General features: G+C 36.8%; 2 protein-coding genes across 2 annotated transcripts; one reads left to right on the top strand and one right to left on the bottom strand.

Annotated features, from left to right (window-relative positions):
- Positions 1-1,962: 1,962 nt before the first annotated feature.
- Positions 1,963-11,562, bottom strand: LOC104090182 (protein NRT1/ PTR FAMILY 5.10-like). The gene is made up of 4 exons (XM_009595238.4): positions 11,295-11,562; positions 10,974-11,191; positions 3,153-3,697; positions 1,963-2,838 (listed from the first exon to the last, which is right to left on the bottom strand). The coding sequence occupies exons 1-4, from the start codon at positions 11,431-11,433 to the stop codon at positions 2,022-2,024; spliced, it is 1,719 nt and encodes a 572-aa protein (XP_009593533.1). The 5' UTR covers positions 11,434-11,562; the 3' UTR covers positions 1,963-2,021.
- An 11,082-nt stretch (positions 11,563-22,644) lies between these two features.
- On the top strand, positions 22,645-25,120 carry LOC104090183 (transcription termination factor MTERF4, chloroplastic-like). Its single transcript, XM_009595239.4, has 2 exons — positions 22,645-23,119; positions 23,638-25,120. The coding sequence occupies exons 1-2, from the start codon at positions 23,105-23,107 to the stop codon at positions 24,799-24,801; spliced, it is 1,179 nt and encodes a 392-aa protein (XP_009593534.1). The 5' UTR covers positions 22,645-23,104; the 3' UTR covers positions 24,802-25,120.
- Positions 25,121-25,351: the final 231 nt, after the last annotated feature.

The raw sequence follows: 25,351 nt of genomic DNA, 5'->3' as shown, positions 1-25,351 counted from the left end.
CGCAAGGCTTCTCTCAACAACTCAGTTTAGATTATACAGATACCTTTGCCCCTGTGATCAAATTAAGCATTGTCCGTCTAGTGCTATCTTTGGCTCTTCTTAATCATTGGTGTATGCATCAGTTGGATGTCTCTAATACCTTTTTTCATGGTGAACTAAATGAAGTTGTTTATATGCGGCAACTCAGAGACTTCGAACATCCAGATTATCCACACTATGTATGCAAGCTAAGGCGTGCCCTTTATGGGTTGAGACAATCTCCTAGGGCGTGGTTTACTCGGCTTGCAACATATCTTTTGGACCTTGGTTTTGAGCAGTCTGCCTCAGATCACAGTATGTTCATCTTTCGCAGAGAGAGTGCTATCTTGATTCTCCTAATTTATGTTGATGACGTTGCTATTTTTGAATCCTCCAAGCTGCTTGTTTCTGAATTTATAGCGTCCATGAAATCTGAATTTGCAATGAAAGATCTCGGTCCGCTTCGATATTTTCTAGGCGTGGAGATAGTTCACAATCGTGATGGGGTTCTTTTGTTGAAAAGGAAGTATATATCGGACCTTTTACATCGGTTCAATTTGGATGAAGTTAAGCCTGTACAGACTCCTCTTTACAGCAAACTTGATTGGCACTCTATAACTACACCACTCCTTGATGATCCTTCTCTATATCACCAGATGGTTGGAAGCCTTAAATATTTATCCTTTACACGATCTGATATACAATTTGATGTGAATATGGCTTCACAATTTTTGCACCAACCTCGACTAGTTCATCTTCAAGTTGTTAAGCGGATTTTCCGTTATCTTAAAGGAACTCATGCTCATGGTTTGCTGCTCTACAAACAGTCTTCCATCTCTTTAACAATATTTTTCAGATTCGGACTGGGCGGGCTGCACATCAACTCGTCGATCAACATCTGGATTTTGTATCTTTCTTGGGAACAATTTGATCTCTTTGTCTACAAAGAAACAACCAACTGTTTCACGTTCAAGCACAGAAGCTGAATATCGTGCTTTGGCTGTTACTACTGCTGATGCTACATGGATACAATTCATCTTACGTGACTTGGGTATTTATCTTCGTACTCCTATTCTTGCAAAATGTGATAATATTGGCGCCATACAGCTTACACATAATCCAGTGTTTCACTCCAGATCAAAACATATCGCTTTGGACTATCATTTTATTCGTGAGAAGATTAGCCAGGGTGACCTTACTTTTTCTCATGTTCCAACCTCACAACAGCTTGCGGATGTCTTCACCAAAGCTGTCTCTGCTAAAAAATTCAAGGAGTTTCTTAACAATCTTCATGTTCGTTCCTCCCCTTCAGATTGAGGGAAGGTGACAAGATATTATTGTAAATAGTATTCATATACACACGTTGTAGTTAGTTTTGGTATTTGCTTGTCAGTTTCATATTTTGTATAAATAATAGTTCATTCTTGCCTTTGCACTTAATGAAGGCCTTTGCAACTTATTGGCTTTGTAATTCTATACTTTAAACTTCAACTCTATTCCATTGAATATCTACTATCTCCCGCTAGTGATTCTTCCCTTCACACTTTTCGCTTCCTCGTTTGAGCACCAAACACCCCCACCCCCCACCCCACCCCACCCTAACAACCAGCCCCACTAAAGGAAAAAAAAGATAAGGACGTAGTGCTTAAAATGAAGGTTAGACATATATCACGAGTTCAAACCCTTTAAATGATTGAAACTTGGTATTTAAGTGGGAGCAAGATAGAGAGACAAGCCCATAACCGTCCGAGTTCCGAACCTGTAAGCACATTAGAGCTAGGCCAGCTAACTCACAGGGTATTCTCGGTTTTGAAAAGAAAAAAGAGAAATTGGACTCTTATCACTCCTTCAAAGAAACAAGGGTTGTAACCTCCTAGTGTAATTCCTAGATGCAGTGCACTGTGCTAAACAATCATTAGGCCGACTACCGAAAACACGACCAAGTCAGTACAACATTTTCACTTTAAATTCTCCATGAACAAAGTTATCCCACAGTACATCTTTCATATAGCACTTCCATTTTTGTAGATATAAGACCTAGCAAAGTACAAGTATAAAGTGAAAGACAAAACACTAAGTCCAGAAAGAAGCCAATAAAAGTAATCAAGATGTGCTCGGTTCAAGTTGTCTGAAAACCAACTATCCTGACCGTTTTTGGCAGTGGCTTTCGCAATAAAAGAGATGAGAAAACTGCTCAAGAAGTTTCCTACACCAGCTAAGCTGAGATACAGAGCAAGACCAACACTTCTCAGCTCTACCGGCACCTGATCATAGAAGAACTCCTGCAGACCAACCAAGGTGAATATCTCAGATATTCCATAGAGTAGATACTGAGGTATTAACCACCAGATGCTCATGGGAATAGTTGCTTTTGGATTATCAAGCAGCCCATACTCCAGAGCAGTTTGTAGACGAATCTTTTCAACAATTGCTGCAGTTACTATGGCAAGTATAGATACGAAAATTCCTGTTCCAATCCTTTGAAGCATTGTGATGCCCGAAGGTTTCCTAGTTATAGATCTTGCTAGCGGAATCAAAATACAGTCATATATAGGAATGAGGAAAACTGTAGAGATGCCAAGAAAACACTGCAAAGAAGCAGCTGGGATTTTAAAGTTTGAACCAATAGATCTGTCCATCGTAACACCTTGTTTGGTGAACAAAGTAGATGTCTGTGAAGACACAATGGCATACACCAAACATGTACTCCAAATTGGGATCAATCTAACAACTGATTTAGCCTCTTCAACCTCATTGAAGCTACAAACACTATTGTTGTCCTTGGAACCCTCCGGTGTAAGCAATGCTTTGTGAAGGAACCTGTGATGAATAAAAATGCGTCAATTTGAAGATGTCTCTTGCAGTAGATAAAAATCTTTCAGTTGAAAGGAAAGAGTATGCAAATACTTCAGTATGGTATCAACTACAGCACTGGACTTCACTGTCAATACCAAACTCAATAGAGTAGTAATCATGTCAAACCTACTAGAGTAGCCACATCAAAATAATCAACCATCCTAATGTGTGTGACAAGTCTGAAAGTTATTGTCTACTTAATTTCCAAAATGAGCGATGAATGTAAAATCAAGAGCTTTAATTTGTTCAAACAAGACGACAACAGGAGATCAACTTACTTTAGTTGTTGAGAACCTTCATGTGGTATAATACCATGCACTTGTAGTTGCATGGACACTGCTGATGTAGTTCTTCGCCAGTTCCTAGCTGCATTTATAAACACCCCACCTATTCTGACAAATGCCTTCTTTTCATCACAATTTTGACGGATACGGTAAGTGAATGTACCAAATAAGAAAACAGTAAGTGCAAGAACCATTACAATACAGGGAATTCCAAATCCAAGAGCCCAGCTAAGATTGTCTTGGATGTAACTCAAAATTAATATTGCCACCAGGGCACCTGCAGATAATCCAAAGTTCCACCAATTAAAAAACGAACTTTTGGCTTTACATTCTTCTGGGTCTTGTGTATCAAACTGGTCTGCTCCAAAAGCTTGTACACAAGGCTTGTGACCTCCCTGTGCAAATGCTACCAGATACAGAGCAAAGAAGAACAATACAGCTTGGAACTCAGGGGGTGAACATGCCTTGATAGTATCCGGATTTTGGCAATCAGAAGAGTTGAAAGGAAAAACAGCTAAAACAGTCAAGAAGCAAAGTCCCTGCAGTTAATGAGTACCAGGACCCAAATCAATATACTGTTACCATTTCCAGTGAAAAGCACTCCCAAATAAAATTCTTTTGCAAATGGATAATAGCAGATTCCACATACATGTCAGGAATTTTTAGTCAACACGAGTCCATGATCATACAATATCATACCAAAGCTAAAGCTTTCTCTATACCTTTTACTAAATGCTTCCTTCACTCATTCAAGTGGTATCGTAGTATGATCATTTCTTTCATCACTCTTATCACGGTTGAAGAACGAGCTTGAAACTGGGAAAGTGAGGAAGGCGTAGTGCTACTTGGCAAGGACAGTAAGGGAGAAAATGGATAGGCCTCAGCCCACTCACCGAAGAAACTCTAACATGTTGAGTGGTTCAAGACTTCAAGTAGTCACTAGTAGGCCAATAAATGCAATTTTAGAGATCCTTCCACCAAGAAGTATTGCTGTTTGGAAGTGTCGGTCTTTTCACAGTCGAAGCCAAATAGCCAATGTGTTTGTTTTTTTTTTTTCCTTGTAATTAAGTAATTTTATTTACCAAGGGAAAATATATGTACAAGCAAAACAAAACCCATAAAGTTGGACATCCCCAACTTTTTACATTCATCTTCTCTTCCTCCCTATCCCCTTAGTTACAAAAATAGACAGAATTTAACTAAGGAAAGAAATTCATCCTTCTCAATTGCCCCGCAAGTTTTCGATCCCACTATCCCCTGCAGTGAACATCTTGTGTTATTAATCTTCTTAGAACTTCAACACTTCTCGACTTCTTTTGGAAGATTCTTATGTTCCGCTCTTGCTATAAGTAGTACACACATCCTGTCATTGTTAATCTGTAGATTCCAGCTTTAGTATCCTTTCCATTTGCATTTGTAACTGTCCATGCCAGTTCTTGATTCCTTCCCATTGGTCCTCTGTTTATTTTCATCCATGTGAGCATTTTTCCCCATAGGGTAGCAGAGAAGTTGCACTTAAAAAATAGGTGCTCAATGGATTCATCGTCATTGTCACACTGGACAAATTAGCTCAGTCGTCGCACCCCACTTTGCTAATCTATCTCTAGTATATAGCCTCCCCAGTGCTGCCAATTGTAGTGTGAATATCCATTTAGGATATCCTGAATTGTTGCATATTAGTCTCCTCCAACTCACCTTTGGATAATCTCCTCTAAGTTTGTTGTATATCTTCTTGATTGAGAGGTGACTGGTCTTCAAGATGTCTTCATATAAGTATCCTGCTTTCTCCAAGGTATCTTTTGCCTTATCACCTTTTTAACCATCCAGGACGCTTGTGGAGGGTCACACCCCCAAATATGTTTACCCTTCACATAGTAGCTATGAACCCATTGTATCCAAAGTCTATCCTTCTTTTGGCACAGGTTCCAGAAATGCTTGCATATTGCAGCTTTATTCCATAGGCATATATCAATGACATTGAACCCTCCCGCTGACTTAGGATAGCACACATTATCCCATGATAGTGATGCCTTCTTTGTCATCTCATTGTCTCCCGTCCAAAGATACCTTCTACATATAGATTCAATCACATTAAGTATCTTTTTAGGCACAATAAATGTCTGGCACCAGAAGGTTTGCATTGAGAACGGGATACTTTTAATAAGCAGAAGTCTCCCTGCATAGGACAAGAACTTTGCTGCCCATGTTGCAACTTTTCCCACTAATCTGTCCACTAAAGGTTGGCATTGTGAGACTGATAGTCTTTTGGAACTCAGTGGTACACCTAAGTACTTTACTGGTAGTGCACCTTTAGAAATTCCCAATATGTTCAGAATAGCTTGTTGAATATCCTCAGGTACTCCTCCACAGAAGATTGAACTTTTGTGTTTATTCACTACAAGTCCTGAGCAGTGGGAGAACCGGAGAAAACATTCATATAATAACTGCACAGATCTTATATCACCCCTGCAAAACAAAAGTAGGTCGTCAGCAAAACCTAGCTGTACAATCTGCAATTTCTCACATCTGGGATGGTAGTTAAAATCTGGTATCAGCCTCAGGGTCTTCAATTTTCTTGTCAGAAACTCCATTGCTATTACAAACAGGAAGGGGGATAGAGGGTCCCCTTGCCTTAGTCCTCTCCTGGCCACAAATGGTTGCGTAGGTCTTCCGTTAAGTAAAATGGAATATGTTACAGTGGTAACACAACCCATAATCCACTTCACAAATACATCAGGGAAACCCAAACCTACCATAACTTGCTCCAGAAATACCCACTCAAGCGAGTCATAGGCTTTTTGCATGTCCAATTTCATCACACATCTTGGTGATAACCCTTTTCTTCCGTAGCCTTTAATCAACTCATGGCTTAGGACAATGTTGTCAGCCTACCAGGGACAAATGCAGATTGACATTTATCAACCAAAGTATCCATCACCCCTTGTAGTCTCTTGGTTAGTACTTTTGAAATGATCTTGTAAAGGATGGTGCAACATGATATGGGTCTGAATTCCTTTATAGATTCAGGATTCGGTACTTTATGTATGAGTGTCACTAAAGTGCAGTTAATAGTTTTGAGCATGTTGGCGGTGTTGAAGAACTGAAGGATAGCTTCTGTAATCTCCTCCCCAATCACAGGCCATGCTTTTTTGAAAAAAACAGCATTCAAGCCATCACATCCTGGTGCTTTTCTATCATCAATATCCATCAAAGCTTGGTACACTTCAACCCTTGATATTGGCTGAATCAACCCTCTTTGTTGTTCCATAGTTAGCAGTGGTCCTTCCTTAAGTACAGAAGGATCAATGGCAGGCAGGGTATATGTTGATGTGCCAAGTAATTTCTCATAATATCCAGTTATTTCCTTTATTATCTCAGCTTCAGTATGGAGTCTCTCCCCCTGATCATTTTTAAGATTCCTGATGTGATTCTGTGAATACTTTTGCTTCATGGAGGCAAAGAAGTAGGCAGTATTAGAATCACCTTCTTTTAGCCACTGAATTCTAGACTTTTGCTTGTATATGCTTTCCTCGATACCACCCCATTTCTCCAATTGACATTTTAATTCCCTTTCTTCCTCCATTAGCATGGTGTTCAGGTAGTCGGCACTTAACTTCTCTTGCACCTCTTGTAGATGTAGTCTGACCTCCTTAATCTTCTTATCTACACCAATGAACTGCTCAGTATTGAGTCTTTTCAGATTCTGTTTAACCCCCATTAGTTTGTCCCATACTGCTCCCATGTTCTTCCTATTCGTATGTATGCTCCATCCCTCCTCAACTGCCTGTCGGAATTGTGTATGTTCAGCTATGCAATTGAAGAATTTAAAAGGCTTTCCTCCTCTTCTAGGTGATTCGGTGAAACTGATACTCAACGGTGAGTGATCAGAAAAGTGAGGCTCCAAAATATGAACTACTTGTGTGGTCATTTGATATCCAATCTGCATTTGCAATGGCTCTATCGATTTTGCTATATGTGTGGCTATTTTTCCATGTATACTCCCTTCCAAATGTTTTAACCTCACAGAATCCTGTATTCATTAAGAATTCCCTGAAGTCTCTTGTCTCATATTCTTGTACAGGTGAACCATGCATTCTGTCTTCTTGATGTAAGAGAGTGTTGAAGTCCCCCATAATGATCCATGGACCCTGTTGTATTTGTGTTATGCTTCGTAGACTTATCCACATGCTTTTCCTATCCTGAATTGAGTGAAGACCATAAACAGCTGTGAAGTGGAAACTCAGGTTCAGATCATATATCTTAGTCACCCCATGTATATACTGTATCTCTTTAGTGAGCAGAACAAAATCTATACGTCTTGGATCCCAGATTATCCATGTTCGCCCTTTATTATTAGAGCTAGCATTGGAAATCCATCTCCAACCTTGAGCTATCTTCTGGATTATTTTGGTTTCCAACTTTTCTACTACTCTATGCTCCAGTATGGCTAATAGCCCTATTTTATTTTCCTTTATAACTACTTTTAACTCCTTCTGCTTATATGCCTTATTAAGGCCTCTCACATTCCAAGTAACTATATTCATGCTTGGTTAGGTTGAGAGATTTTGGCCGCCTCGTTCCCTTTGTTACCACATCTTGCTTACATACAAGCATAACTATGGATTTGCTCTGTAAGCACTGGCTCTGCATTACTGCTCATTTGCTCGCTTAGAGGTTTAAACCCATTGGTTGTATCTAAGCAACTCTCCTCCCTGGGATTCTTAGTTGCTGATTTGCCTCTTACTACTTGTCATCCATCTTCCTTCTGATACTCATTTGTTAGTACTTTGTTGTTGCCTTCACCTGTTTTAAGTTCGACCTCTTTGGTTGTAGGTTGGACAATAATTCCTTTGGGAATATTTAATGCACATGTATTTTCGCTGCTCCTCCAGATTTGCTTAGGCCTTGTAGTCCTTCTTGGAGCTGGTTGAATTGGTCGTTTTTGAGCTGGTACATGGTTACAATTATGGCCAACTTGAAGGCATATTGTGCAATACTCGGGCTCCCATTCATATTCATTACCTGTTCAAATACTCTTCCACTAAGGTCCTGCACTTTGACACTCCTAGGCAAAGGTCTGGTAACATCAATCTTGACAAGCAACCTAGCATATGAGATTCTAGCGGACAATGTTGTGCAATCATCTGCATAGAGGGGGTTTCCTAGTGCACTGCCAACTTTGCTTAAACATTTCATTGTCCAGCAGTTCAAAGGCAAATTTGGTAGCATGATCCACAATGGAACAGTGCTCAATACTTCCTCATACAAGTTGAAATCCGGAGCCCATGGTTTCATTATCACAGATCTACTATTAATCGTGTGGGGGCCAGAATAGAATACCTCATTTCGTTCATCCATATTGCTGAATTTGATCACGAAGTAATCGTCATTGTGGTAAAATATCTGTGGTTTATCTACAAACCTCCAGTGAGTATTAAGAAACCTTTCCATAGCTCCAATCGATGGGGAAACTCCAATAACGTACACTATTATCGGTGTTTTCCATTTCATGTTCCCTTCTTCTGTGTCTTCTGGATCCAATTGAACAATTTTTTCACCCTTGTGAATCATCGGGGCTATGAATTGTAAATTCATACCCTTCGAGGCCAGTTTGTTACCCGCAACAACTCCAGCCCAAGTCTGTGAACCCATAGCCGGTTGATTATGCTCAAATTCCCCCTGTGATTCAGTTTGCTTGTCCTTACCATTACTTACTGTCACTTCTTCTTCATTGTTCCTCCTAGCTGGACTGGTATTCCCTGTTGACATTCCACTATCGGGGCTGGAGATGGACTCAATCGGAACCAATTTTCCCTTCCCCGACCCAGACGCCTCGCTGGTCGGTGTCATCACCTTCATCGTTGGTGCTGGTGGTGATTTCGTGCCGGATCCAGCAATCACTACTCCTTTCGGAGAACTGGTAGAAGCTTTCCCTGATAACCATCCGTCACCCCTCGGCTCTGAAATCGAAACCCTGTTCGAGTTCCTCTTAGGTCTGCCTCTCCCCATTTTCGGTCCAGAAGCGCACGTTAGCCAATGTGTTTGTTAGTGTGCATCATGTTAGAAGGTAAGAGAACTCTAAAAGTGTATGTTGCTATTGCTGCATGCTATTCTACTTTGCGCTTCTTGAGCCAAAAAGTAGTCAATTTTTTCTCTTGTTTCTCTACTCATTATGAATAATATGAGCAATAAGTCAACAACTATGCTACAAGCTGCAGTACTGAATGACTAAACTCGAGACTTATATCGTTTTAAGTGTAGATAAATTCGAGAATGAAATCCACAGCATAATGACATGTTATAAAATGTTATAAACGTGTGTGCCCTTTGACTAGTTAACCATCAGTGGATAGCGCTTGGGAAAATACATCATTCATAGACACGGTAGACAAGTGAGCACACATACTTGCAAGAATTACTATATGCCTCCAAATTAAACATCAAGTGCAACGGGAGTCCAGCCTGATTGCACAAGCTTTTATAAACATAGAACACCATCAAATGTAACAATCAAGGCCGGCTCAACAAAGTTGGTGGCTTAAAGTGAAACCTTAATAAAAGGCCTTAAACTTTTTTTTAAAATTTCATACATGTTTTTATTTGAAGTCTATCTTCCTAACTTTTTGAGATGCAAAGTTATAAGTAATTCTTTTGTAATCGATTTCTTCTAACAATTTTTTTCATTGATAGTATATATAATTAATCAATTTAATCTCCCTCGATATACTATTGATCTTAGGTAAGATTTTATCAACTTTAATTTTGAAAAACGTCATTCCGCATTTACAGTTTTTACAGGAACTATTAACATTACTATATAAGCAATATAGGCATTTGGAAAAGAATTAAGTTTTTTATCTGGTTGAATACAGTGATTAGAGTATTTTCTTCTACTTGTACTATTTTGCTTAACACATTTAAGTTGGCAAATAAATTTAAACCATCATTATTGAGTGACTATTATGTTTTAAGAATTTTTTGAGATTAAGGCAATATTTTCAAGATTCTTATCACCTAGTCATCTCAAATTGTTATCACCAAATAGAAAATCAAAACTATTTTCACACGCTTAGAATTGTCACATCCATTTCGAAGATTTATTTATTTTACTTTAAAATTCTCATTATTTCCAAAAATAATAATCATAAATCTACTACTAGTGAAAAATAAGGCCCAAAATTTTGAGGCGTAAGCCCTTGCTTTATTTGCCTTACCCTCAGGCCGACACTGGTAACTACTCCCTCCGGTCCACTTAAATTGATTTTTAGTTGTTTTCACACATATTAAGGAATACACCTTTTAGCATTAATTAATAATGAAATTGACCGTATTAACCTTAATTTGTTCATTGAAAATATAACAAATACTTCAAGGTTCTTTACTCCAAGGGCAACTTTGGGGAATAAAAAAGGTTAATTCTTTCTCGATACCTGAAAAAAATCAAATATTGTGGACCATAAAAAAAGGCCAAAAAATCAATTAAAGTGGACCAAATGGAGTAGTTATTTTTTTGTTTTACATTTGTTATAATTAAATGGCACTTATTCTTTCAAATATAAAAGGTGTCAACTTTTTGGTGACGGAAGAAAAATGAAATAGTGTCCTATAAAATGAGAGGGAGGGAATTTAGATTTTGTAGATTGGCTTCGCATTAAAAGTAATACAGGATCCATTCAAAATAAGTCCTCTGCCATAAACATCCTATCTAGTCTAGTAATAATAAATCAGCAAACCAGCGCCACAAAATAAAGTATTACAAATCAAACACAGAGTACAACCATGTCAAAGCAAAAAAGCAGAGTAAGGAGTACCAACCAGGACATAGAGCACAGAGGCGATGATAATTGTACGGTACCGACCCAAGAAGGAATCTGCGATAAACGCACCCAGTAGCGGCAAAAGGAACGCCGTTCCAGACCAGGCGTTCACATTGGCCGCCGCCGTCGCCGTTGACTGGCCAATTGGGCCCGTCAAGTAGTTTATCAAATTCGAACTTATCCCGTAATATGCAAATCTCTCCGCCACTTCCACACCTAACAATAGTTATTTGTTGTTTTAAAAATGTTAAAGAATTATTTGCTGCTTTAAAAGACAGAGATGGTTAAGTTGCAGGAAATTTTGATAAAGTGAGTTTACCAATGATGAAGTATGCGGAATTCCATCCACCGGATTTGGATCGGGTCACCTGACGACCCTTGTAGTCGATGAAGCCTTCAACCACTTCGCCGCCAAGAAATGGTGTTTCGGCGTCGGAGATGTTGGCTCCGTTGGCCATGAGGTGACCACGACAGTAGCTGAATTCCAACTACTGCTTCACTGTTGGGTGACGTAACAGCGCTATTTTTTTTTAACTTGTCTTTTTTGTTCCACTCTTTTTAGTGGAAAAATTATTAAATTTTCTCTTATGGTAGTTCTTTATTATTATGTCTTTTATAAATATAAAAAAAATAGTTCATTTTTACACATAAAATTTTTTAAAATAACACACAAGAGAAAATGTTTCTTCTATTCAAGTTATAAATGGTCACAGGAGATTAATTTCTCTTATTTTTTTGCAATGTTTTTGTAGTGCATTCTCATTCATGATTGGTGCCGCAATAGTTAAGTAGTCAACAAGTTATAAATGTTACTCTATCCTTTTCAATTTATATGACAACAGTTCTTTTTTAGTCTGTATTAAAAGAAAAGCAACTTTCTAAATTTAGAAAATAATTAAGTTAAATTTCTCATTTTACCTTAATGAAAAACTTTTTATATTACTCCCTCCTTTCACTTTTACTTTGCATGTATACTAAAAATAGATTTTCATTTTTACTTATCACTTTACGCATATCAAGAGAAGATAAAAAAAATTCCTGTTATACCCACAGTATTTATTACTCATTTCAAATAATTTTCTCAAATCCAATAAAATATGCATCAATTAATATGGGTATCATGGTAAATTATGCACTTCATTTATTATTTCTTAACGGTTGTGAAAAGTCAAAATGTGTCAAGTAAAAGTGAACGGATAGTACAAGTTTTCAAAATCTTATATTCGCAAGATTTGGTAGATCTACCCATCTCATTCTTTGATCTGTCATATACTATTGTGTTGATCATACATAAGATTTTTTCTCGATATAGACTACAACTATCCTAAAATTAATCTTTTTCTTAAAAAATATCAAGACATTCATTTTTGGGCCACAAGGGCAGAATTTATATACCATGGTCCTTAACCTATAGATTTTTCCTTCCTCCAAACAAAGAGGGGTTGTGGCCTCCTTGTGCAATTGCTACGAGAAACACCGGATGCTCATGGGAATACAGATATACCATAGAGTAGATATTGAGGTACTAACCACCAGATGCTCATGGGAACAGTTGCCATATGATTGTCGACCAGCCCATACTCTAGAGCAGTTTGTAGACGATATCGCTCACCTATGGTTGCAGTTACAATGGCAACTATATGAAAGGAACAAACCTAGCTGTAAAATGAAAAAAAAATACTTAATGAAGAAAGAGAACAATATGCAAAAGGCAAAGAAGGAAATGTATGTTGCACCAAAAGTTAGCAGCAACAAAATTCACAGTGTGAGGAAAGAAGAAAATGTGTGAGTTAATATCGGCGCATGCAAGAAAAGAAGCAATGTTCATATTCTGATATTTTTCTATAATTAGGCATCCCTTTCCTCAATTGTAAATCATCCCTCAAATTTCTTCAGAGTAATAAAATATTCTCTGTGTGGCCGTGGAATAGACAAAAATTACCGAACCACGTAAATCTTGTCTTGTCTTGTTTTACGAGTTTTTATTATTTTTCTCTTAAAATTATTATATCCTTTATTTAGTCCGACACGCTTTCCAATAACTGGTATCAGAGCATAGATAGTGTAATTCTGGTAGAAAAATACGGTATTGGTATAGGTACTATTTACAAAAATAGTGCGACATTATTGATCATCAATACTAACACTATTCACAATAGTGAAATACTATTCATTAATAGTGATAGTATTGTTCACCAATAGTGATTGTTGTCTACCTTATACGATTGAGACCTTTTTCTTACATAGAGTAGTATTTTTGCGGTTACTATTCACATAAAAAATTATGAAAAATGGCATTGGAAGAAGGAAAGGTTAAGATTGACAAGTTCAATGGCAAAGATTTAGGATTCTGAAAAATACAAATAGAGAATTATTTGTACTAAAAAAAATTACACTTACCTCTGACAGGGTAAAATCAGATAATATGGCCAAAGTGGATTGGGATATTAGATCGCCAAGCTCTTGGTGTGATTCGTTTGACGCTGACACGAAATGTAGCGTTCGACATCATTAATGAAAAGACCATTGCAGGCCTGATAAAGGCATTATCAAATATGTACGAGAAGACATCTGCTTCAAATAAAGTCTATTTGATGCGTTGATTGTTCAACTTGGAGATGCCAAAAGGTGGATCTGTTACAAAATATATCAATGAGTTTAATATAATATTAACTCAATTGAGTTCTGTTAATATAACATTTGATGACGAAGTCAGGGCGTTGATTCTACTATCATCTCTAACGGAGAGTTGGTCTGCAACAGTAACTACAGTTAGTAATTCATCTGGAAGTACCAAACTCAAATTGGATGATATTAGAGACTTGATTCTAATTAGCAAAGATATTCGCCGGAGAGAATCAAATGGTTCCCCAGGATCTGCTTTTAATATCGAAAGTAGGGGGAGAAGCAGCCAAAGAGGACAAAGTCATGGTCGTGGCAGATCAATATCAAGGAGAAGAGGGCAATCCAAGAATCGCAAAGACATTACTTCTTGGAATTGCAATAAAAAGGGTCACTACAGTAGTCAGTGTAGAGAACTAAAGAAGAAGAAGGATGAAAATTCAGCAAATGTAATTGCTGAACATGTTGGTGATGCACTAATTTGTTGCGCAGACAGTCCAGTCAAATCTTGAATTCTGGACTCAGGTGCATCCTTTCACTCTACCTCATGTAAAGAATTATTGCATATTTATATTGCTAAAAGATTCGGAAAGGTTTATCTATCAGACGGCGAACCTTTGGATATTGTCGGAAAAGGTGAAGTTCATATAAAGACTTCACAAGGGATACTATGGAAATTGCAAAATGTCCGACATATTTCTGGCCTCAAGAAAAATCTAATATCCATGGGTCAGATTGATAGTGAAGGATACACAACAGTATTCAGTAACGGATCGTGGAACCAAAGGAAATTTGGTTGTGGCACGAGGCTTCAAGAAAGGAACATTGTATGCAACCGCAATACAAAGAGATACTATAGCAGTAGTTAACCATGGTCGTGACACAATATTGTGGCACCAGAGACTTGGGCATATGAGTGAGAAGGGAATGAAGTTGTTGGTATCTAAAGAAAGGTTGCCAAACCTCAAACATGTTTAATTAGGTTTGTGCGAAGATTGCATTTACGAGAAACAAAAAAGAGTTAGTTTCTCAAAGGCGGGAAGGACACTAAAGAAAGAGAAACTAGAACTAGTGCATACGAATATATGGGGACCAGATCCTGTAACTTCTCTGGGAGGCTCACGCTATTATATCACCTTCATTGACGATTCCACGAGAAAGGTATGGGTTTATTTTTTAAAAAATAAATCTGATGTGTTTGTTACCTTTAAAAGATGGAAAGCTGAAGTTGAAAATGAGACAAGCCTAAGTTAAAATGTCTAAAGTTTGACAATAGAGGAGAATATGATAGTCAAGAGTTTCAAGCATCATGCTCTGAGAATGGATCAGAATGATCAAGACGGTTCCTAGAACACCTGAACAAAATGGCATTGGTGAGAGGATGAACAAAACCCTGAATGAACGAGCCCAAAGTATGAGAATATATTTTCGGTTGCCGAAGTATTTTTGGGTTGAGGCTGTTCACATGGTGACTTACCCCATAAACAGGGGACCCTCTGTACCGCTAAATTTTGAAATTCTTAAGGAGGTATGAATACGAAAGGAGGTAACTCTCTCACATCTTAAAATCTTTAGTTGTGTTGCTTATATGGATATAAACTCCAATGATAGAGAAAAGCTTGATCCTAAATCCAAGAAATATTTCTTTATTGGCTATGGTGATGATAATTTTGGTTGTCGATTTTGGGATGATCAGAATGGAAAGATCTTAAGACACAGGAATGTCACATTCAATGAAAATGTGATGTACAAGGACAAGCTTGGAGTAGAACCAACCAACACCAGCAAATAGACATCTGAAATAGTTGAGTTAGAAGAAATCTTAGAAAATGAAGTGGCTAGAGAGATTACAACTTATTCTGAAATTGAAGATGTATAACCAGAAGCTGAATCTGGATCAGAACCAGAATCAGAATCAGAACCAGAAGCAGAACCAGAGGTAGAATCAGACGGAGAACCACATCTGGAGCCAGGACTTGAATCAAATTCGGGGTCAGTTATTCCTGAACCAACATTAAGGAGATCTAAAAGAGTCACAAATGCTCCAGATAGGTTAACTCTCTCTCTCTCTCTCTCTCTCTCTCTCTCTCTCTCTCTCTCTCTCTCTCTCTCTCTCTCTCTCTCCCCACTATTTACTTCTGACTGATGCTGGAGAACCATAGCATTTTATTGAAGCAATGCAGATGATAAACTCTAATAAGTGAAATCTAGCCATGAAAGAAGAGATGAATTCTCTTCAAAAGAATAAAACATGGATACTTACAGAGCTCCAAAAGGAAAGAAGGCATTGCAGAATAAGTGGGTGTACAGGGTCAAGGAAGAGCATGACAGTAAGAAGAGATACAAAGCACGATTAGTAGTAAAAGGATTTCAGAAGAAGGAAGGGATTGGCTATACCGAGATCTTCTCTCCTGTAGTCAAATTAACTACTATCAGGTTTGTGCTAAGTATCGTAGCTACAGAAAAATTACATTTGGACCAGCTAGATGTTAAAACTACTTTCTTGCATGGTGACCTTGAAGAAAATATCTATATAAAGCAACCTGAAGGTTTTCAAGTTTTTGGTAAAGAAAACCTTGTGTGTAAGTTGAAGAAGAGTTTGTATGGTTTGAAACAAGCTCCCCGACAATGTTACAAAAAATTTGATGGATTCATGCATAACAATGGTTTCACACGATTTGAAATAGACCGTTGCTGTTATGTCAAAAAGTTTGTTGAATCCTATATCATTTTACTATTGTCCGTTGATGATATGATAATTGCAGGATCTAGCATAAATGATATTAGCAGGGTTAAGCAACAATTAGTGGAGGAGTTTGAGATGAAAGACCTAGGACCATCTAAGCAAATGCTGGGGATGAGAATTAGTAGAGACAGGTCTGAAGGAACCTTAAATCTGTCTCAAGAGAAGTACATACACAAGGTACTAAGCAGGTTCAGTCTTCATGATGCGAAGACCAGAAACACTCCACTAGGAAGCCACCTCAGTTTGTCTAAGGAGCAATCACCAAAGACAGATGAAGATAGGCGGTATATGTCGAAGGTACCATATGCTTCATGTCACGACCTCAATTTCCCTCTGTAGGATATCGTGATGGCACCTAGTCTCTAAGACTAGGTAAGCCTAACATACATGTGGAATATAAATAAAAATTTATAAACTACCTTCAAATAACTCAACCACTATCATATAAAGAAACTCTATAACTCAACAGAATACAACTTCTGAAAATCCGGCGAATACAAGTCACAAGCTCTATAAGATGGTACTAAACATCCTTATACATTAATGTCTATAAAAGGATAAGAAAATGAAATAGACTAGATAGAGGGTGACTCCGAGGCCTACGGATGCCGGCAGTAATACCTTGAAGTCTCCAAAACTAGCTCGTCTCACTGGTGCCCAGACTAGTATGAGGTACCTGGATCCTGCACAAAAGTTGTGCAGAAGCGTAGCATGAGTACACCACAATGGTACCTAGTAAGTGCCAAGTCTAACATCGATAGAGTAGTGACGAGGTCAGATCAAGGCCCTACTGAAAAAATAAGAAACTGAAAAGGTATATAACAGTGTAATAATGATAACAATAGAAATGAGACAATAAAGAAATACACCGAGAATAGCTACACTGAACTAAGGCAAATAATGCATCACAGAAGAAAATAAGGAATGCTATGACGCGGAACAAAGTAACAGAACACAAGTGAAGTAATAGAAAAGTATCAACAAAAATCACTACCGATGTACCACCTCATAGTCTCAAATCATAAAATAATTCACAATCTTTCCTTATATCACCGCGGGAGCCTTACATTTAGTTTTGAAAATCATTTTTTCCAAAATAGCTTCCCGCATTTTAGCCCACCTTATCACACCACGTGGCTTCAAGTAGTTCCTCTACTAGCAACACGCGTATCAAGCCCGCCTTATCTCACCACATGCGTTTCAACCCCAAAACCTTATACCACCGCATGCGTATCAATATCACAATGTATCACAAATCGTACCTCAAGGGACCAATATTACAATTTTCCAAGACACCAACAACAATAGTGTTTTCACAACAAATATCCCATGGCTCAATCATAATATGTACAAGAGTCTCACAATAATAACCGGGAGTGAATAACTCAACAAGAATAGTATTTCACAACTTTACAACTTTTCAACTTTTCCTCAACGTAAATCACGACCTTTATAACTCAATACCAATTTCTACAATAAGATATTCCAAAAATAACAACTTTAAGTAAAGAACTCAACGGTTAAATAATGAATAGGGAATAGAGGAAACAATACTTTAACTAAATATGTAAAAGCAATTAACAAGTAAGAGATAAGACAAGTAGAACATGTGAAGATAGACTAATGATAATGATTATAACATGTTAAGATAACTCAATTAAGGCATGAAAGGAATCTACATAGCTAAAGCCGATAAATTTCTATATTTAGCCCGTGTACACACTCGTCACCTTGCGTACACGGCTTTCACATATCACAATTAATGCAAACCAATACCAATCCTAAGGGGTAATTTTCCCACACAAAGTTAGGCAAGACACTTACCTCAAAACACGCTAACTCAATCCACTAGTAAGCCTTTTCCTCGATTATCCAACTCCGAACGACTCGAATCTAGCCAAAACAACTTCATACCATAAATATAAACTATAGGGAACTATTTCGAACAATAAAGTTATGATCTTTACAAAGAAGCAAAAAATTTAACTCAAAAAGTCAACTCGGGCCCGCGTCGATGACACCAGAAGGGCTGGAACTTCATCAAAAAGGACTAAGTCCAAATTTGTTCCGAATTCAATCTGCATCACACCCGGGGTCCCCAGGACCCTGTCCGAATATACCAACAAGTTTCAAAACACATAACGGACCTACTCGAGTCTAAAAATCACATCAAACAACATCGATTCTACAAATCGCAACCCAACCCAAGCCTATTGAAAGTATGAACTTTTGAATTCCAAAATTAATGTCGATTCATACCAAAACAACTCCGATTAACTTTAAATTTTGCACACATGTAATAAATGACATGACGGACCTATTCCAACTTTTAGAATCAGAATCTGACCCTGATATCAATAAAGTCAATGCCCGGTAAAACTTTCCAACCTTCCAAACCTTCAACTTTCTAACTTTCGCTAATTCAAGCCGAAAGTTAGGCAAGAAGCAGGACGATTGTGAACTCTTCAGTGACAGCCAAAGTGAAATTTATTTTAACAAAAATCTAGTGTTTTATACAAGATCAAAACACATCCAGCTGAGGTATCATCATATCCAATTGTTGATAGAAGATAGAACTCTGTCCCTGATGAAGATACCAGGATCGAAGAACCCGTCAGACATGTTTGTGTTGATCTATGTATTGCCTCAGTTGGCCTTAAAAATTAATAATGTGAAGGCGCCACACAGAGACATGTAATATTTCTTTTGATGTATATGAGTTTGTGGGGAGATTGAAAGGAACAAACCTAGATGTAAAATAAATAGTGAAAGAAAGAAAAAAAAAGTTAAAGAAATACTTAATGAAGAAAGAGAACAATATGCAAAAGGCAAAGAAGGAAATGTATGCTGCATCAAAAGTCAACAACAGCAAAATCCACGATGTGAGGAAAGAAGAAAATGTGTGAATGCAAGAAAAGAAACAGTGTTCATATTATGATATTTATCTGTAAATAGGCATCCCTTTCCTCAATTGTAAATCATCCCTCAAATTTCTTTTTTCTCTTCAGAGTAATAAAATATTCTCTGTGTGGCCATGAAGTAGGCAAAAATTATTGAACCACATAAATCTCTTCTTGTCTTGTTTTGCAAGTTTTTATTATTTTTTTCTTGAAATTATTATATCCTTCATTTAGTTCGATACGCTTCCCAACAATATAGACACGCAAATTCCCATTCCAATTCTTTGAAGCATTGTGATGCCCGAAGGTTTCCTAGTCACAACTCTTGCTAGAGGAACCAAAATAGTCATATATAGGAATAAGGAACTATAGAGATGGCAATAAAATGTTGCAAAGAAGCAGGTGATATCTTAAAGTTTGAACCAATAGACCGACTGAGCGAGAACGGTAAGGGGCGTACAAACAAAGATGTCTGCAAAGACACAATGGCATACACCAAACATGTACTTCAAATTGGGATCAATCTAAGGAGAAAAAGCCTAAAACCATACATTATCTTTGGCTTTAGACTCAAAGTCATACATATTCTTTCACATGAAGCACTAATAGTCCATTTACTTTAACAAAGTGGTGCACTTTTAGTCATAACACTGAGAAAAAGTCCAAAACCATACATTATCTTTGGCTCTAGACTCAAAGTCATACATATTCTTCCACATGGAGCACTAATAGTCCATTTACTTTAACAAAGTGGTGCACTTTTAGTCATAACACTAAATATATTTTAATTTTTAACAGAAATCTAAGATCTGACAAAATATATGTTCAATTTATTTTCTTGTTTACCGAAAGAAAGAAAGATGACAGATTTATCTAGATAGTAAATAATAAATATAAATAAAATTTACTTACTATTTATCTATTTATTATTTATTTACTATACGTAAAATATACATTTACTAAGAAATGTTAAACACCGTTAATTTTTATTTGCCATGATTGTTATCTAGATAACCTCAAATGTTATCTAGATTTTTTTATTATATACATAAAATTTACTATATGTTGACATAAAATAAATAAATATTTATTTGATTTTTTTATTTTAATGGAGTCAACGTATAGTAAATATACATAAAATAAAAATAAATTTTATGTATATAATAAAGAAATCTAGATAACATTTGAGGTTATCTAGATAACAATCATTGCAAATAAAAATTAACGGTGTTTAACATTTCTTAGTAAATGTACATTTTACGTATAGTAAGTAAATAGTAAATATTTAAATAGTAAGTAAATTTTATGTATATTTGTTATTTACTATCTAGATAAATCTGCCATCTTTTTTTTTTTCGGTAAACAAAAAAATAAATGGAACATATATTTTGTCAGATCTTAGATTTTTGTTAAAAATAAAAATATGTTTAGTGTTATGACTAAAAATGCACCACTTTGTTAAAGTAAATGGACTATTAGTGCTCCATGTGGAAGAATATGTATGACTTTGAGTCTAAAGCCAAAGATAATGTATGGTTTTGGGTTTTTTTCTCAGTGTTATGACTAAAAGTGCACTACTTTGTTAAAGTAAATGGACTATTAGTGCTTCATGTGAAAGAATATGTATGACTTTGAGTCTAAAGCTAAAGATAATGCATGGTTTTGGGCTTTTTCTCTCAATCTAAGAATTGACTTAGCCTCTTCAACCTCATTGAAGCTACAAACATTATCATTATCCTCAGAACCATCAGGTTTGTGAAGCAACTAGTAGATCAATAAATGTCATTTTAGAGCTTCTTCCACTCAGAAGTATTGTTGTTAGGAACTATGGATCATTTCTCGCTCCCAGTCAAATAGGAAAAACATTAGTTAGTGTGCATCATATCAGGAGGAACAATTATTGTGTTTTGAAAACTATTAACTTATATTAAGAGCACTCCCAAAAGTTTATGCTGCTATTCTACATTCCTTTTCTCTGCCCTCTCTACCTGTTACAAATAAAATAAGAAATAGCTACGCTACTTGCTGCTATAGTTAATTAATGGCTCAAAACCAAGACTATATCGCCTTTTAAGTGGAGTCAAATCCAAGGATAAAATTCTCAGCATAATGATAAATTTTATGAAATGTTGTAAACTGTGTGTGCTCTTTGACAAATTAACTATCATTGCACAGTACACGGATAACTACCTCGTCCATTAACACAGAACACAAGCACATGTCCTCCAAATTAAACAGGGGTTCAGTCTGACTGCACAAGTTTCATAGACAAGGAATACAAGCAAAATGCACAAGTTAACCATCTTTTTTATATATTTATTTAAAGGGAGGGGATAATTACAAGGCGGAAAATCAAACGCTCACCAAAAAGGTGAAAATTTAGATAGTTAACCAACTGATAAGATACTCCGCTTAAGTTAACTTCGCGGGCCCTAAAATTGGAACCTTTTTTGGGAGAACAGCTAAGAGAAATGCTTCTAAACAACCAGGCTTTTCATAAATTTGGAATTTTCTATTGCAAATCATTCCTTTTCCGTTTACCTTTCTTATTACTATATGTTGTTCCAGTAACCTGTTACCCCATCCTTCCCCATCCCGTCTTTCCTATCTGTGTTACCTAATCTAGACCATCAAAAAGGGACGCTTTTAGGGAGAAAATAAAATTTGCAGTAAATCTTGTGCAAAGTGAGTGTTTGTATAACTACTCAATGGACACAACTAGAAATTAGAAAAGAAAGCATAGGATTCAATTTATTCTACGTTTGTGATAATAGTATTTTGGGGTTTATTGCTTCAACGAGTGGAAATAAAAGTAGAAGAGTAAGTCATTGTTATGGACTTCTAGACAATCCATTCAAAGTTGGACAAAGACACTACAATACCCATTCTAATGACTACTTTTTTTTTGTTATGATAGCGGTGTCTTTGCGCGCATCTCAACTAATTCTATTGGACACATGCTATCTCCAAAAGCACAGGTACCTATTAAACATATTATGGTATATTCTCTATTAAACAATATAGTATATCACTAATTAACTTTGATAAAAGAGCAAGTACTTCGGGAAAGAGTATGTTATGAACCAACACCAGCACAATCTCACACAAGTAGTTATTGGATTAAAAAGAACTATTGGGCCAAGTACAAACAATAGGGCCAGGTTAATTTGGGATCCAGGTTGAGTAATAGGCGTAAGAATGCTTCTATATTATAAGGGGCAATGGTCTGTGATTTGGGTTTATGCGAATATTGTTGAAAAAAATGTCAGAATCCTCTCATCCCCAATTCTGAGTCTAGCTTCTCATCCCCTTCTTATCTCTATCCTTAGTTACTTGTTACTTCAGTAGTTTGAGAGTTGCAATTGTTATCTCAAAGTTGTAATCAGTGTTCCAGTCGTTATTAATATAGTGAGGACTTTCAGTATTGTTACATTGGTGCTTTTATCTATCGGACTTCAACAACGACATGTTTCTACCTAGATTCAGTGGCGACGGCAACTCGGAGAGATGGATTTTTCTGGCTGAGTTGTACTTCACATACCTTGACTTCTCCAAGAAGGACTGGCTGCCTCTTCCTTCCTTCTATCTTGAAGGCGATGCCCTCGCGTGGTTCAATTGGTTCCAATTCTATGATTGGAACCATTTCAAGGAGAAATTTTTCTGCATTTTCAAAAACGGACCTTCACTATTTCGTCGAGAATGACAGATACTGCACAAGCTTTTGTTGATTACGTCAATTTCCCTACATTGGTTCGACCATCGACCTATGTGTCTGCATTACTCAAATCCCCGAAATTCATGAACCCAAAGCTCGTCTAGTTGATAGAGACAAGTATGCAATTGTCGTAGACGAGGTGCTTGATGAAAATCCCCAAGGTAATGAACCTGATATGCATTCTCAATTTTCAAAGGATGAAGCTCAATTAGTTTCTCTTATTGGACAAGATTATTTCATGCCTAAAGAGATTGAACAATTCGAGATTCTTTCTATAGTCACTGGAGAACTTTTAGATGCAACGGAGATAAACTCTGATTCAGACGATGGCAAATCAGAGTGTGCTCTGAATTTTTTTTTATAACACCATGTAAAATCAAATTTTCTTAAATATTCTATAAATATAATAATTAGTTACCAAGTTATTCGAATATTATATTTTTAATTAAATATAAGTTACTACTTATATACTTCAAATGTTTAGAAAAAAACAATGGTAACTATACAATGTTGAATTTTAGAGAAAATATATTAAAAAATTCATGTGTATGCACATTCACACATTTTAATCTTAATTAAACAAACAAGGATTTTTTGAGCATTTACCATGACATTAAATTTTAGACTTCCCATTTAGGAATTCTTATTAAGGTACTAAAATTGACCTACCTTTACAAAGGGAAACGTTCGAAAATGTATTAGGAGTATACCCCTGCTACCGCCTGCGCTTGCACTGATGTTTGGACTGGGTAGCAATGGCGCAACGAAACATCTCTTTTCCATCAGATTTCAGCTCTTTTACTCCACAGCTGCAGCAACTTCCCGTGCTAATACATTGGTGGACTTTCTGGTGAACTCACTTGGCTTCTCCAACAAAGAAGCCATTTCTACAAGCTCCAAGGTAACTCGTTCGAGACTCCGGAATTATGAGCCACATTTGTTACTTGATCTCTTTCGCAAAGTGGGTATGAACAAAGCCCAGATAAAAACCCTTGTTTCTTCTTCCCCTGAAGTGTTGTTTTCTCATATTGATAAAAACCTTAAACCCAAAATTAAGGTTTTACAAGAACTTGGCTTATCTGGGTCTGACCTTGTTACTTTTATCAATAAAAGCGATTTCTTGACAAGAGGTTTACATACTACTATTAAACCCAGTCTTGATTATCTTCGGGAGTATTTGGGCAGTTATGATGCTGTAGCTAGGGTTGTTAAGAAAGAGCCTAGGCTGCTTTCCAATAATCTCCCTAAAGTAATACCACCCAATATATTATTGTTGCAAAATCTTGGGTTTTCACGGGTGGATATTGAGACGGTTTTTCATCGGCGTCCTAGGTATCTGCTTAATAACCCTGAGTGGCTTGAGAGAGTAGTAAATCAAGCAGAAAAGAATTTTAACGTACCTCGGGAGTCACGGATGTTTCTTCATGCCATTGAAGCACTTGTGTCGCTTGATGAATCGAAATTAGAAAGGAAATTAGATATTTTCCGGAGTTTTGGATGGTCTGATTCTGATATATCCGCAATGGTGCGAAAGCTTCCTTACTGTTTGACTTCATCAGAGGCTAAGATAAATATTACATTGAAGTTTTTCATGAATGAACTGGGGTATGAACCTAGTTATCTGGCTTCTCATGCACCACTTTTAAAGTACAGTATGGAGAAGAGGGTCAAGCCAAGGAATGAAATTTTGAAGTTTCTTCAAGAAAACCAGCTGATAAAAGGGAAACTAAGTCTTTACACTGCCGTGTCATCTCCTGAATCACGATTTCGAAAGAAATATGTTCTTCCTTTCAAGGAGAAGATGCCTGAGTTGTATGATTTATACATCAAAAATACAAGCTAAAGAGAGGTCTTTACAGTGAGACAGTGGCTGCAGAGCAGTGTTTATTTAAGAGATTTATTCACTTCTTGATAGTTTTGTTCTTTCATTTTGGTGCTCTTTTCAAGCATGTTGCTAGTTTACCTTTCATTGTTGATGATATATTTATCAAAAAAGTTACTGAGCTATGAAAACTAGAAATTTAGGCTGGTCTCATTTTCAAATCAACTGATGTTTCTTGTTTAATGGGAAAGAAAGCAGTAAAGAAACCAGACTTGATATATATGACATTGATTGTTTGAATGCGTATCTCAATGAAGACCGTAATTTGTTGTCGTTGTAACTGAAGTTTCTTAATCTAATATCTCTTTGTGATAGGACAGTATTGCTCCTCAACCTAATCTTGACTTAAGGACTATCCATTGTTGCCTTGTCTAGGTTAATGGGTCTACAATCTTCATTATACTCTGAAAAGCACCTTCTTTCAAGCTTGGTCAACAGTAGGCATGATGCTCTACATGTGGCATGTACCTATTGTTGACAATTTTGAAAGGAGTTGTAGGCCATTGCCTGT

This window comes from Nicotiana tomentosiformis, chromosome 3, assembly GCF_000390325.3.
Source record: "Nicotiana tomentosiformis chromosome 3, ASM39032v3, whole genome shotgun sequence".
Taxonomy (NCBI): Eukaryota; Viridiplantae; Streptophyta; class Magnoliopsida; order Solanales; family Solanaceae; genus Nicotiana; species Nicotiana tomentosiformis.
The sequence above is the reverse complement of the archived record's forward strand: the minus strand, read 5'-3'. Positions and strand labels throughout refer to the sequence as shown.

Bases quoted from the DNA above. Each gene is read 5' to 3' on its own strand.
- LOC104090182 (XM_009595238.4), bottom strand. From the start codon at position 11,433: ATGGCCAACGGAGCCAACATCTCCGACGCCGAAACACCATTTCTTGGC. The intron at 11,192-11,294 runs GTAAACTCACTT...AACTATTGTTAG, and splicing joins TTCCGCATACTTCATCATTG to GTGTGGAAGTGGCGGAGAGA. The intron at 3,698-10,973 runs GTTGGTACTCCT...CATTAACTGCAG, and splicing joins CCTCTGTGCTCTATGTCCTG to GGACTTTGCTTCTTGACTGT.